General features: G+C 40.9%; 1 protein-coding gene and 1 pseudogene across 1 annotated transcript; one reads left to right on the forward strand and one right to left on the reverse strand.

Moving 5' to 3' along the window:
* LOC141289003 (cyclic nucleotide-gated channel alpha-2-like) overlaps positions 1-14,218 on the reverse strand; it is a 61,937-nt pseudogene that overhangs the window by 4,621 nt on the left and 43,098 nt on the right.
* On the forward strand, positions 4,543-11,221 carry LOC141288758 (E3 ubiquitin-protein ligase TRIM35-like). The gene is made up of 6 exons (XM_073820928.1): positions 4,543-5,134; positions 6,970-7,065; positions 7,172-7,402; positions 7,556-7,578; positions 7,662-7,780; positions 8,060-11,221. The coding sequence occupies exons 1-6, from the start codon at positions 4,739-4,741 to the stop codon at positions 8,602-8,604; spliced, it is 1,410 nt and encodes a 469-aa protein (XP_073677029.1). The 5' UTR covers positions 4,543-4,738; the 3' UTR covers positions 8,605-11,221.

Genomic DNA, 14,218 nt, shown 5'->3' on the forward strand with positions numbered 1-14,218 from the left:
ATGCTTTGCGTTCCCCACTGAGAATACGTCATGATGACGACACATGAGCGATCCTTATTGCTGTCGCTTCACAGCGCGACTATTTTTAGCGCGTGTTCGAAACCCGTGCCAAACAGATATAATTGTTTATTTTTCGTATTTCAGCCGCTACGGGCAATCATGCCAATAATTTGTCATCTTTACAAGAATATCAAAAACGTAATGAGCAAGTGAGTGTTTATTAGACATTTTAACATCAGGTCAGTTTGTAGTGATGTGACGTTTGACACCGAAGCTTCGAAGCTTGTATCAATAAAACGAAACATCTCACAGTGAAGCACTGTACCGGAGCTTGATTCGTTTTGTCCATAACCACGTGACCTGTGACGTCCGAAGCTTCGTTTTCGCACACAACCACGTGACTGCTTCATAGGTGCGTTCGAGATGCACTACACTAGCCTGCCGCCGGCTGGCGAGAGCAGCCGCTTGCAGTCGGGGGAGGAGTAAAGAGACGGCAGTCAAGTCGGACACTTATAGAGGATGAAACTGTATTCCAACCATACACAAAAAAGGAATAAAGAAAAAGAAGAAATGAAACTACATAAGATAAATGAAAAAAGTTACCCTATCGTTTATTCTATACAATCGTTTTGCTTTTTTTTGTTAATCATATTAAGTATGTGAGTTACTTTACTGTAATGCAATATGACGTTTATTATTTGCATCTTGGTTTTGTAGTTAGCTATAGGACATTTTTCAAATATAAGCAGTTTATTCAGTGTAGTGAAGCCTCTCACAGCATCCATTAAAAAAAACGGCCTCTGGTTTACTTTTTTTTTCTTCCAAACTTTACACTTATACAATAAGAATATATACCATATCGCCTAATCTTCATTTTCATCATTAATGTTTTGTTTGAATATTAGATATGCGATATAAAGATTGATTCCATACAGGAACTTTTGACTTTTTTAAGAAAAAACACGCAGCACACGTCGTTCTTGTCGTCACATAATCTGACCAATGAGAATAAAGTGTGTCGTCATCAAGGCTTTCGCAGCCGATTTTAAGCAGCTGCAGCGGCTGACCTCTGCGACTGCTCTCGTTTTGCTCTCACGGTACTTTGATGGAACACGTGATCGAAAGGCGGCTGCAGCGCCGATCAAAGTCGGACAAATGATCTTACCAGAATGCATTGTTTTGAAAGGCGGCAGCCGATTTCTGTCGGCGCCGCATGAAGTCGAACACACCTATTCTGATTCAAATAACACGAACCCCTTGTGCAAGTATCAAGTGTCATTCACTTTTTGTTAAGAATAAATCATAATACGAATAAATATGTACATGTGTAGTTTTGTGCATATTCATTTTGTAGTTATCCTTGCTTCACAAGCACTTCTAATTAACACTAATATTAGTCAAAATTATTCTTAATTTACTTTGAACATATATGCCTACATGAACCATGCTTATACTTGTATAATTTTATTAAAACGTTTATTTACAGATCAATTCGAGTAAAATTACTGTTTTTCTGACATAGCACAAATAGATGTGTTTAATGAAACTGTCCAAAATCGCTTTAAGATCTGGGACGCGAAAGCAACTTTTCCCACCTTTGTCCACAAGATGTCATTAGTGTGCACCATGTTGAAAAGCTTCGAGTAACGAACCTTTTTACGATACAGTTGAGGGGAAAGCCTCGGTGCTTCGAAAAGCTTCATTTTCCCATCACTATCAGTTTGTGCTTTCAAAATCGGCGAATCTGCAGCGTTCGGTCCATCACATCTGGCGCGGAGGACCTGAATCAGGAAGTTGGTCACCAGATAACACGGTAACCAGTTAAACCGTAACACCGGCATATCTCGGACCCTAGGCTGACCAGAGAGTCGCGTTTTTTTCACAGACAATTTATGGGGCAGGCAGCGAGCGGATCGTGAAGAAAGCTCAGCTGAATTTGACAATTTATGTTTCAGGCTAGAAATCGCTGATACAACCTTTAAGCAATGGTAGATGGTGATTTCAGTAAGTTAGCTACAATTCGCCACTGATGTTAACTTTAGGTTACTGTAATGCATCTCTAAACAGTTTCAATAGTCTTTCTGGTAATTTTTATTTACTTTATTGCTAGCGAGCTAACAGCTAACGTTAGGTTATTCGTTTACAAACGAGCTCATTCTCTGGAGTAGTTACAATAATACGCTGACGAAAAGGAACTATAACTTTGTAAAAAAAAACATTCAATTTTGTATTTCACGTTTCTTTTTATAAGTATAATGTTACAAGAGTTATCAAAACCCTTACCTCATACACTGATGCAGCAGCAGCAGCTTCTTCTGTCGTCTGTCAGTCACTTGTCATCCATTAAAATTTGAATCGTCGCCGCGGGAACCAATTTAACCCAACGCTGGTTTATTATTAAAAATAACCCAACTATGTTTAAAAAATAACCCAACATAGTGACCCAATATGTGCAACCCATCTACTGGGTTAAACAAATAACCCAACGTTTTAGAAAATAACCCTACATAGTGACCCAATACCTGCAACCCATCTATTGGGTTAAACAAATAACCCAACGTTTTTTTCAGTGTACTTCCTCCTCAACCCGTTCTTCTCCCATTCCACCTGCATCCAACTCCTCCAGCAGACCCTCCTTCAGAAGAATCTGTCTTCCCCTCTCTTCCAGATCTTTCTTAGCATCAGGATACTCCATTACAGCCTCCATCAGGTCATCCTTTGACAAACAAAAGAGGTCAGAGTAGCCAATGCTACGGATGTTAGCTGTGCGACGGTTGCCCATTTTGCTGCCTTTGATGTTGAGGATGCTAATCTCGCCAAAGCAGCTGCCGGACGTCAAGTGTGCATACTGGGTCACCCCATCATCGGCCACAACAGCAAGGCGACCCTCTTTGATGATCTACAACTCTTTTCATATGTCTTCCTTTCAGCAGATGTAATCTCCGGGACTGAAGACCTGTGGCCGCAGCTTGAGCACCAGTTCAACCAAAAGCCCAGCTTCACAATCCTGGAAGATACGGACCTTCTTCAGTGTATCCAGATGCACATTGATAGCAATCTCAGCCCGCATTTTGTTGGGCAGATTCTTTAGGACATCCTGCTCATCAATTGCTTTTTCATTGGTCCACAGGTAGTCAAACCATTTGATGACTCTAGCTTCCAGCTCTTTGCTGACCTTTCTGAACTGAATGTAATGTTTGATTGCATCAATGTGAGCCTGGAACTCAGCTCGTGTGGGTTCCTGTTTGAGATCAAGGCTCCTACATTACCAACAATGGTGGTGAAAATGAGTATGCCAACAAGAACATCAAAAACAACAAAAAGATAATCTGGAGCTGGCATTTCCCCAATGGTTGTCAGTGTGAGGGTTGACCAGTAGAGGCAGTAGACGTATCCTCGAGATGTATTCAGTGTAGGATTATTGTTGATAGGAACAAAAGTGAACTTTGGATGAAAAGATCTTGACTCTTTAACATCGGGAATGACTGGTGAACTTGATTATTGGTGATACCACACTTTTAAATGTAAACTGCAGTAAAATCTAAAAAGATCTACCTTGGTTTGAAACGTTCCCCGAGTAAATTGGAGTAAAAGAACATCATTTGGACAACACTGATTTGCAGTCATCTGAAAGATTAAGATCCAAAATATTAACCACTGCTGTTATCTCTTCTGGCTGTGAGTACTTGGCCTTTGATAACTTAGTTGCAGATCCTTGCCCCTTCACATCTTCCTCCTTTGGGATTATTTGTGATACTGTATTTTTCCATTTTATTGTCTTATTTGGTATGCGAAAATGTATTGAAAATGTATGGCCACAGGTGTCTCTATTCAGTCATTTGTTACTCTCCATTGTCAACACCCTGACGAAGGCATCTTTGGTCTGATACGCTTTGGTGTCTTTTTAATATGTAGCCCTGTCTAAGAATAAAGGCTTTTTACTATGGCTTACTATGTGAGTGCCTGGGTGTGGATTTTTTTTTTTTTTTTTGTATTTGAAATGGGATTCACTTTTTTAAAATATTTAAAAAATATATTTTTAATATTTTGTTCCCTCTCTGAAGCACCCATAGTTTTGTCTGAGATTACCTGATGCCCCCTGGTCAAGACTTTTTCTTTGAACGCTAGAGTAATTACATAGTTTTTTTTAACATGCATTATAGCATTAAACAGTGAATGTATTTCCCTTTACTGAAAAGAAGAAACAAAAATATATATATTTTTTAAATTGCAGTCATGTTTATTGTACATGTGGTAACATGTCCACTATTTTTTTTTTTTTGAGTGCTTGTTGTTTAATTATTATGTTGCTATATACACAGAAATGCATTCACAGTCTCACTCTAAATAAATAAATATTTTATTAAAAGTATTATGATTTAATTCTCTTATAATGACTAACATGTTTTCTGTATAATATCTTGAGTTTGATTCATTTTCAGTTCATTGAGTCAAAGTTCATTGAGCACAAATAGATTCAGTTCATCAGAAACTCCACCCTCACAACCTTTACCCAACCAGGAAGTGTCTAGTCTTATGATTTCTCCTTTACATCTCATACTGAAAGCTAAAAATAGTGTTGTGAAGATCAGAGAGGACATTATAAATGAGGATTTTGGATAAATGTACTGAACAGAAAAGATTTTAATTGTAATTCTAATGGTTATTTACTTTTCAAAGTAAGGTTCAGAAAGTGAAAGTAAATTGTAGATCGTTGCAGCTTTTACAAGAAGAGGAAATGGATTCAAAATCTGCTGAAGATCTTTCTTGTCCCGTGTGCTGTGAAATCTTCAAGGATCCTGTTCTTCTGTCCTGTAGTCACAGTTTTTGTAAAGAGTGTCTTCAACAGTTCTGGAAGACCAAGAAAACTCAGGAGTGTCCTGTCTGCAGGAGAAGATCCTCAAAAGAGCGGCCTCCATGTAATCTAGCCTTAAAAAACTTATGTGAATCATATTTAAAGGAGCAAAATGAGAGACGTTCATCAGGATCAGAGGAGATCTGCAGTTTACACAGTGAGAAACTCAAACTCTTCTGTCTGGAGGACAAACAGCCTGTGTGTTTAGTGTGCAGAGACTCAGAGAAACACGTCAATCACACATTCAGACCCATCAGAGAAGTGCTTTCATCTCATAAGGTAAGATACATTTCTTTCATTTCGTACAACAAGCACAGGGCTTTGCTAGTAATATTTGTGTACAGAAGAATGTTCATCCTTGACAAGTTATATATTTAAAAATACACATGACCTGCAGATTTTAGGCACAAAGGGGACTATTTCTTTAGAATGACCATACAACATACAATTCACTGATTCTTGAGAAGTGGGACAAAACAGGGTGAAAAATTGAAAAATAAATAAATTAAAAAATAAACCCTTGTACTCAGACAAATGAAACTACATTAATGTATCTTATATGTACTAAGCTACTGAGATATGCATTGATGCAACCTCCCAACTTTTCTCTCTTTTTATCAAGATGTTTTTAACATTTCAAAACGCATTCTTGTGTTAGCAGACAGATTACACTTTCACATGTGACCAACAATTCCACAGCAAATATAAAATATCATAAGGAAATATTTTCAATATATTCATCTAACAGAGTTGACACATCAGACAGTAGCGGTGAAAACCAAATCAAATACATTGAATCAATCAATACCTGTATTAAAACCAACACAACAAACAGTATGTTACTGTTTAGAAAGGATGTATTCAAGAGTCACAAAGTATTTTGATATATCATTGAAACACAAATTATCTATTTTCTCTCATCTCAGAACATTAGGTCTGCTGTGCATCTGCTTTGGTAACAAGATAACTTTTAAAAACAAATAAAACAATTAGTTGTTACTGTACTTCTATCCATTGACCAGGATCTTAATATTCACATTTAAACATCTTAACTACTGATTCAAAATTGATCAGAATACAAATGAACTGTATTATGTTTAGATGTTTTATCCAGTGTTATGTGTTCTCTCAGACTTATGTTCCCTGAATATTATGTTCCCTCAACCCTAACTCTGCTAGAAGTGATGACTATTAATCCACAAAAGTAATATATGCTGTATATTTAGTAATTATATGTTATTAGAAAAATTAAACACTATATTTAATAAAAAATTGTTTTTAACAAAAAAAACGACAAAAATATGACTTCACGTTGAATGTCAACTCTGTCATTGACTCGTCACCATCAGACATGAAATCTGACAGTGTTGACAAATTTGTAATTTCTTTTAGAAAACAAATGGAGTTCATGTAGTAGCCGTTTTGTATTCTTTGTTGATGCTAGATGGTAATAGAGAATTAAATGATCTAAACATTTCAAATAATTGGAAGATAGTGTTGATATATCGTTGTGAAACAGGAAACATCAACATTAGGTTGTAAAATATTCTTAAACCATAAAACTTACCAGGGTCTGTCTGACATTGATGTACTCTGCAGAGGTGGATTGTGGCGACGGGGTCCGTTACAGTGACAGCTGCCTCTGATATTCCCTGATTTTATTACATTTTAATGAATGTCTGACAGTGTTGACAAAAAGTTTGGACACAACTTTGAAATCTTATGAAACATGCATGTGTCACTAAAAAACAACCTTGCTTTGATAAGAGATATTATTAAGTTCTGCTTTTGATAAAACAAGCTCTTTTTCATTATTATATTTTATAACACTTGAATGATGGAACCCTCTGTGGACAAACTGTTTTAGATGTAATGAGAAGACAATAAGTGTCATAGATCTGATAAAATAAGGATAAAATTAAACTGAAGGGGATAATTGTGTTAAATACATTCTGTTATTAATCCCCATAACATTTACAAATGAAAACAACCTAATAACAGTTACAATTTCTGGACATGTTTTGTCTCATGTCTCAAGAATCAGTGAATTAACAATAACTATAAAAACTAAACCTCTTACCTCAAGTTTTACAGCTTTTCATCTTAACTTATAGGAGGAACTAAATACAGCACTGACATCTTTACAAAACAAGCTCAAACATGTAGAAGAAATGAAAGCAGAGTGTAATAAAACAGTTGAACACATCAAGGTGAGGATATCGAGTAAAGAGTCAAACATTGACAGAGTTTCTGATGGACATTAGTGGAGTGAGTGTTAATGCAGAGCTGACTGAAGTGAATGTGATGTGATTTCAGTCTCAAGCTGAGCACACAGAGCGGCAGATTAAAGAGGAGTTTGAGAAACTTCATCAGTTTCTCAGAGATGAAGAAGAAGCTACAATCACTGCACTGAGAGAGGAAGAGGAGCAGAAGAAGCAGATGATGAAGGAGAAGCTGGAGGAGATGAACAGACACATCTCAGCTCTTTCACACACAATCAAAGACACAGAGGAGATGATGAAAGCCAATGACGTCTGCTTTCTAAAGGTGACAACTGAATTTAGCTTCATTGTTTGTGAACAAAACAACCTGACAATTACACAAACAATGATCAAACTATTCATTTGTATGGAGAGAAATAATTCTGTTATGAGTGTTTTATAAGATACTAAATGTTGTTTCAAACTCTATATTTTCCAGAACTTTAACATCACGTTGAAAAGGTAAGTTGAGCTGCTCATGTTTCTTCTCTCAGTGAATCTGAACTCAAATCCACTGCAGTTCTGACTCCTGAATGTTCTTCCAGAGTCCAGATCTCACAGCCGGATCCACAGATGAGTTCTGGAGCTTTGATTCATGTGCCACATTACTTGGGTAACCTGCCGTTCAGAGTCTGGAAGAAGATGCAGGAAACTGTCCAACACAGTGAGTCTCCAGCAGATTGACATCAGAACAAAATATTAAATACTTCAGATATGAACAAACACAGAAAGATTAACATGCATGATAAAAAATACTTCTTAAAATGACTAAGTAATGGATTTTAAGTGAATTCTAACTGTATTTAATAAGACCATCAGATCATACAGTAAACTCATAATAACTACAAAACACAGTCTATTCCTCATGGTGTGTTTATGTATTAGGTTTATATTTCTAATAGCATCATATTTCATCCTATAATCTGATTTATTCTCTTTGCAGCTCCATTGACTCTAGATCCAAACACAGCAGGTCATTTCCTCACACTCTCTACTGATCTGACCGGTGTGTCAAACAGTTATGTAGATCAAGATTTTCCTCATAATCCAGAGAGGATTGACAGATATCCATGTGTTCTGGGTTCTGAGGGCTTTAACTCAGGAACACACTGCTGGGATGTGGAGGTTAAAGACAATACATACTGGATTGTTGGAATAACCACAGCATCAAACCAAAGGAAGGGAAATGGTTTCTTTGACACTAATGTCTGGTTTGTGCGGTACAAAGACAGCAAATACAGCTCACAATCCCCAAAGCAACCCTTCACTCGCTTGTCAGTTAAAGAGAAGCCTAAGCGTGTGAGAGTTCATCTGGACTATGACAGAGGAAAGGTGTCATTCTCTGATCCTCTGACTAACATCTGTTTGTGTACATTCACAACAACCTTCACTGAAACGGTCTTTCCATTCTTATATAATCACTGCAAAACTTCACCTCTGAGGATCTTACCAGTTAAACTGATTGTAACAGCAGAAAATTACAGTTAAATCTCATTCTGCTTTTAGATAATGTTTTTTATTCTTCAATAACACTGTAATCAAAAGAAAAAGTGTCTCATTAATCAATCACAATGCATTCATTCTAAACACAACATAAAATTAGAACCAACTAAAAAAGTGTTTTTTAAATAGCATTATTATAAATTCAATAATTAACATTAACATTCTTTACAATAATGACACTTTTTTTAAAATAAACATTTGTAATGATATGTAATTAAAAAAAAAGTGTTTACAGTAAACCTAACAACTTAATCTTTTTAGCCTTTTTAGTAATCTTCTTGGCATTTTTAGTAATCCTGGACCTATAGGGACTCTGCTCTCCACATTTTGTGTGTCTCCTTTATCTGACACACTCAGTTCAGTTCATCAGGCTGGCAATTCTTGGCAGTTAAATCCTCACTGTGTGTTAAAATGACAACGGAGATGAGGATCCAAATGCAAGCTTTATTAAACAGATCGTAGTCGACAGGCAGGGTCAAAAACACCAGCAAACAGGAACATCCAGGACAAGACAAAAGCGTAATCCAGTAGAACAGGTGAGGGTCGAAATCCAAATGAGCAGTCCAAAGTAACAACGGGAAAACAAACAAAGAAACAAGGGAAAACTAAGACTAGACTAGGACTAGAAACAAAACAAGGAAATAACTAAGAAAACAAGATACACAGGAACTGGGAAGACAAGGAAAACGCTTGGTAGAGTTCGCTAGAGCGAAACAATACTTTTTGCAGAGGTCTGTTTGGCATGGCCCTGCTTAAATGGCTGCCAGACAGGAAATAACCAGAGAAGCAGCAGAGGGAGCGGTAACAGTCAGTAAGAAGCAGGGTCTCCCTCTGTTGGCCTGATGTAACACTGTGGAGCGTATCTACATTCTCAGGGTCTTAAGAGGACCCTGTTATTCTAATCCTAGCTCTGGGAATTTAGGAATGCATTGTTACGGTAGTGATGCAGAAAGTAGTTTGACAATAAAATTAGATCAGCTACTCTCAAACTGTTGTTCAACTGTTGTACACTCAAACATTTTTTTTCACATTTATTGTGGATGTTCTGTGTTAGGATAACTAATGGATATTAAACAAATAAATATGTGGTATTCATGGGTACCAAAGACGTCACTTCCGCTATGCTCGCCGCCATATTTGTGTCCGATATGACAACAGACACAGCGCATCTAAATGAGATTTAATAAAAAATTGAAATAATAAATTACTTTTTACTACTACTTCCCACACTGTGTATTTGACTTGATTGTATGTTTAGGTATGTATGTTTTATGTTTACACAAAAAGTGTAAATTATTGTGAACGTAGTCACTCGAGGAAGGCTTTAAGACCTTGAAGAATCCTGGTCACTACTTCACAGCGAACGGGACTCGCGCTGACGGCACTAATTCCCTCAGTCCGCGCTTAGATTTTGGCAAATTCGTTTTGGCGAATGTAAAAAAAAAATGTGATTGAGCATAAGCCCAACATCCAGCAAGCCAAGAAAACATAAAATATACCTGAGGGAAGACGTCTTTCACGTCTTGTGTATTCCTAAACCTGGATCTCATTATTGAAGCACAAATTCAAGCACCAAAAGCAAGAGATTTCTTTATTTAAAATATGCATTTGTATTCATTCAAGCTATATGTGTCACGTATCTGGTCTTCCCTGTCATCATAAACTCTTGCACCACACTTCATGGACTTCATTCCCCATAAGCCACTGCACTAATCACTGCATTCACCTGGCCCTTGTTTCTCTCTGTTCTGATTAGTTCTCACAGCTGCACCTCATCACTCTGACTGCATTTAAGCCACTCACACACACAGCCACCTTGCGAAGTCTTATTGTTCCATTTGGTCGTAATTCTAAGCGTTTATCTCAGTGTTGGTTTATCAGTGTATGACTCTGGACTGTGTACCCCGTTGATGATTCCTGCTTCCTGCCATTGCGACCATTGCATGTCTATCGAACTGTTTCCCGGATTACCTACGTTGTTCCTGTTTTCTGGTGATTACTCTTGCCTGTCGACACTTCTCAATAAAGCCTTGCAAATGGATCCGCACGTCTCTGACTCCTCCTTGTGACAGAAGACTTCGCCAAGTAAGGATCCAGCGGCTTTATGGTGTCATTCGGTTCCAGCATGAATCCCACGGTACAGATCATGCTTCTCAAGCAGGGTGAGCAGACAATTGAGGATTATGTCATGGCTTTCATTGATTTGGCAAATCTGTCTTCGATGGATGAGACGTGCCTCATGATTTTTTTTTCGTGGAGGACTCTCAGAGCCATTGGCTTCCAACATGCCAAATTTTGAACTTGGCTGGACTCTGCATCACTACATGGATCTGGCTCTTTTGTTGTGTGGCTCTCCGTTTACGGTGGGTGAGGTAGAGCCACAGCACAAGATGGCCGCCAAACCTGAGTCTGCACCTAAGATGGCTACCGTCAAATCAGAGTCTCCGCTGCCAGAGCGCCCTCCAGTGACCGCTCGCTCAGAGCGCCCTCCAGTGACCGCTCGCTCAGAGCGCCCTCCAGTGACCGCTCGCTCAGAGCGCCCTCCAGTGACCGCTCGCTCAGAGCGCCCTCCAGTGACCGCTCGCTCAGAGCGCCCTCCAGTGACCGCTCGCTCAGAGCGCCCTCCAGTGACCGCTCGCTCAGAGCGCCCTCCAGTGACCGCTCGCTCAGAGCCTGCTCTTCCAGAGTCTCCGCTGGAGACGCCCAGCCCTCCTGAATCTCCGCTGGGGTCGTCCAGTTCTCCAGAGCCCGCTTCACAAGAGCGTCGTCCAGAGCCCGCTTCACAAGAGCGTCGTCCAGAGCCCGCTCCTCAAGACAGCCCTCCAGAGACTCCGCTGGTCCCGCCCAGCCTTCCAGAGACTCCGCTGGTTCCGCCCAGCCTTCCAGAGACTCCGCTGGTTCCGCCCAGCCTTCCAGAGACTCCGCTGGTTCCGCCCAGCCTTCCAGAGACTCCGCTGGTTCCGCCCAGCCTTCCAGAGACTCCGCTGGTTCCGCCCAGCCTTCCAGAGACTCCGCTGGTTCCGCCCAGCCTTCCAGAGACTCCGCTGGTTCCGCCCAGCCTTCCAGAGACTCCGCTGGTTCCGCCCAGCCTTCCAGAGACTCCGCTGGTTCAGCCCTGCCTTCCAGAGACTCCGCTGGTTCCACCAAGCCTTCCAGAGACTCCGCTGGTTCAGCCCTGCCTTCCAGAGCCTCCGCTGGTTCAGCCCAGCCTTCCAGAGCCTCCGCTGGTTCCGCCCAGTCTTCCAGAGACTCCGCTGGTTCCATCCAGTCGTCCTGAGATTCCTGTCTGCCCGGTTCTGGTCACGGAGCTCATGCATGGACTGTTCCCACCCACCCTCCCTGCTGCTCCAGTCCCACCACCTCTGTCTCCTGACAGTCCCTCTGCTCACCCACATCCCACCTTCGGTGCAGAGGATTTGCCGTGGGACTGCCAGTCTCCATCGGTGTCCAGACTGAGGGATCCCTCACCATCACCTCCAGTCTCAGAGTCCTGGACTCCACCTCGGCCCTCCGACCCTGCGGCTCCACCCCGGCTCTGTACTCCCTCGTCTCCGTTGTCAGCCGTCGGCCCACCAGCTCCTCCGGGCTCCATCGTCTCTCCGGCTCCGCCCCGGTCAGTCGTCGCCCCACCTTCGCCTCTGGACTCTACTCCTCCAGCTGCGCCTCGTCACTCCGTCCTGCCGGCTCTGTGGACCTCCTCCCTCCCGTGGGCACAGCCTCGATCCTCTGTCACTCCGGCTCCGCTGCGTACCTCCGGACCTCCATCTCCGCCGGGGTCGCCAGAGCCTTGGGTTCCGCCGTGGCCCTCCGGATCCTCTGTGTCGCCCAGGACCATCGACTCTCCGGTTCCGCCTCGGGCTCCACCGGCTCCACCTCCGTCGGTCGGCCCCATGCAGGAGCCAACCCTTCCTCCACCATGGCTTCTCCCTCCGTCGGCTCCGCCTCATTTCGTGGTTCCAGTACCCCTACATGGACCTGGCCCTCCATCCCTCCCCCTGTTCCGCCTCCGCTCCACCACCCTCAAGGTTGTATAAGGTGGTTAGAGCGTCTGGAAGCCGCTCCTTGTGGAGGGGCTCTGTCACGTATCTGGTCTTCCCTGTCATCATAAACTCTTGCACCACACTTCATGGACTTCATTCCCCATAAGCCACTGCACTAATCACTGCATTCACCTGGCCCTTGTTTCTCTCTGCTCTGATTAGTTCTCACAGCTGCACCTCATCACTCTGACTGCATTTAAGCCACTCACACACACAGCCACCTTGCGAAGTCTTATTGTTCCATTTGGTCGTAATTCTAAGCGTTTATCTCAGTGTTGGTTTATCAGTGTATGACTCTGGACTGTGTACCCCGTTGATGATTCCTGCTTCCTGCCATTGCGACCATTGCATGTCTATCGAACTGTTTCCCGGATTACCTACGTTGTTCCTGTTTTCTGGTGATTACTCTTGCCTGTCGACACTTCTCAATAAAGCCTTGCAAATGGATCCGCACGTCTCTGACTCCTCCTTGTGACAATATGGCTGCAATAACATTTTAGTTTAGTTTATTACACCACTTGTGCAGCGAGTCACAATTCACAATGGTATCATTTACTCAGGACGATGGTTTGTGTGTAACTTGTGTGCCATTTTTGTATGACAAATAATTTTTAGAGTAATTGTACCTAAATAGTTTTAGCAAAACAAATATGATTATTTTTGAGAACCTTTTTACATGTATATACTTTACTGCAGGCGTTGCAATGACGAATGCTATGTAGTGCAATAGTTTAGCGTTTATTATTTAATTTTCATAATTCACTAAACACTGCATAATCTAAAACATAATCTTGCTCTTAAGCCAAATACACACTGAAACAAATAATGTACGGCATCTGGATGTACTGTAAGTCACTATTCTCTGCATTAGCACTGTTTTGAACTTGCTGTTCGATAGCTTTCTTGTTTACTAAATCTTTGGACTCACAAGTTGATCGGTTCAAAATGATGTAATCGCAAAAAGATGCTTCTTTTCATTTTAAGGCATTATTTTGGTTAAAATGTACTGATTCACAATCTTATTCAATAATTAATTATTATTCCACTACTCTTGTTGTGCCGAAAAAAATGCCCTTGCTGTGAAAAGCACCTGCGTGAATGACACCGGTACACTAAAGGCTATACTGTATGCATACCGACCCACTTCAAGCACTGCTGAGATCGAATAAAACTGTAGTTAGGTTTTTTTTCTGATGATTGTTGTTACAGCTAACAGAATAACAGAGTTTTGTTGATCTTCCTCTGGTAGTTGTGGCTGCTGTGACCATAGACTGAAACAGGTAGCGCGGACACAAAAATGGCGGCGATAAAGCACAGTGACGTCACATGGTCCCTATGGATATGTTGATTAGATTTTGAGATGTTATTTACCTCTCAAAAATAGCTGAGCTTGCAGTAGATTGAGAGGATGGTGTTTTATCATCCTGCAAAAGTCCTGCTTACGTCACCAGATTTATGTTATGAAATTGTTAAAAAAAAATGTAACACATGGATTCACACTGAATATAAGCAAAATACATCACTTGACTTCTTGGAATTTTAATTTAATATTTTCTTTC

Source organism: Garra rufa, chromosome 16, assembly GCF_049309525.1.
Source record: "Garra rufa chromosome 16, GarRuf1.0, whole genome shotgun sequence".
Classification (NCBI taxonomy): domain Eukaryota; kingdom Metazoa; phylum Chordata; class Actinopteri; order Cypriniformes; family Cyprinidae; genus Garra; species Garra rufa.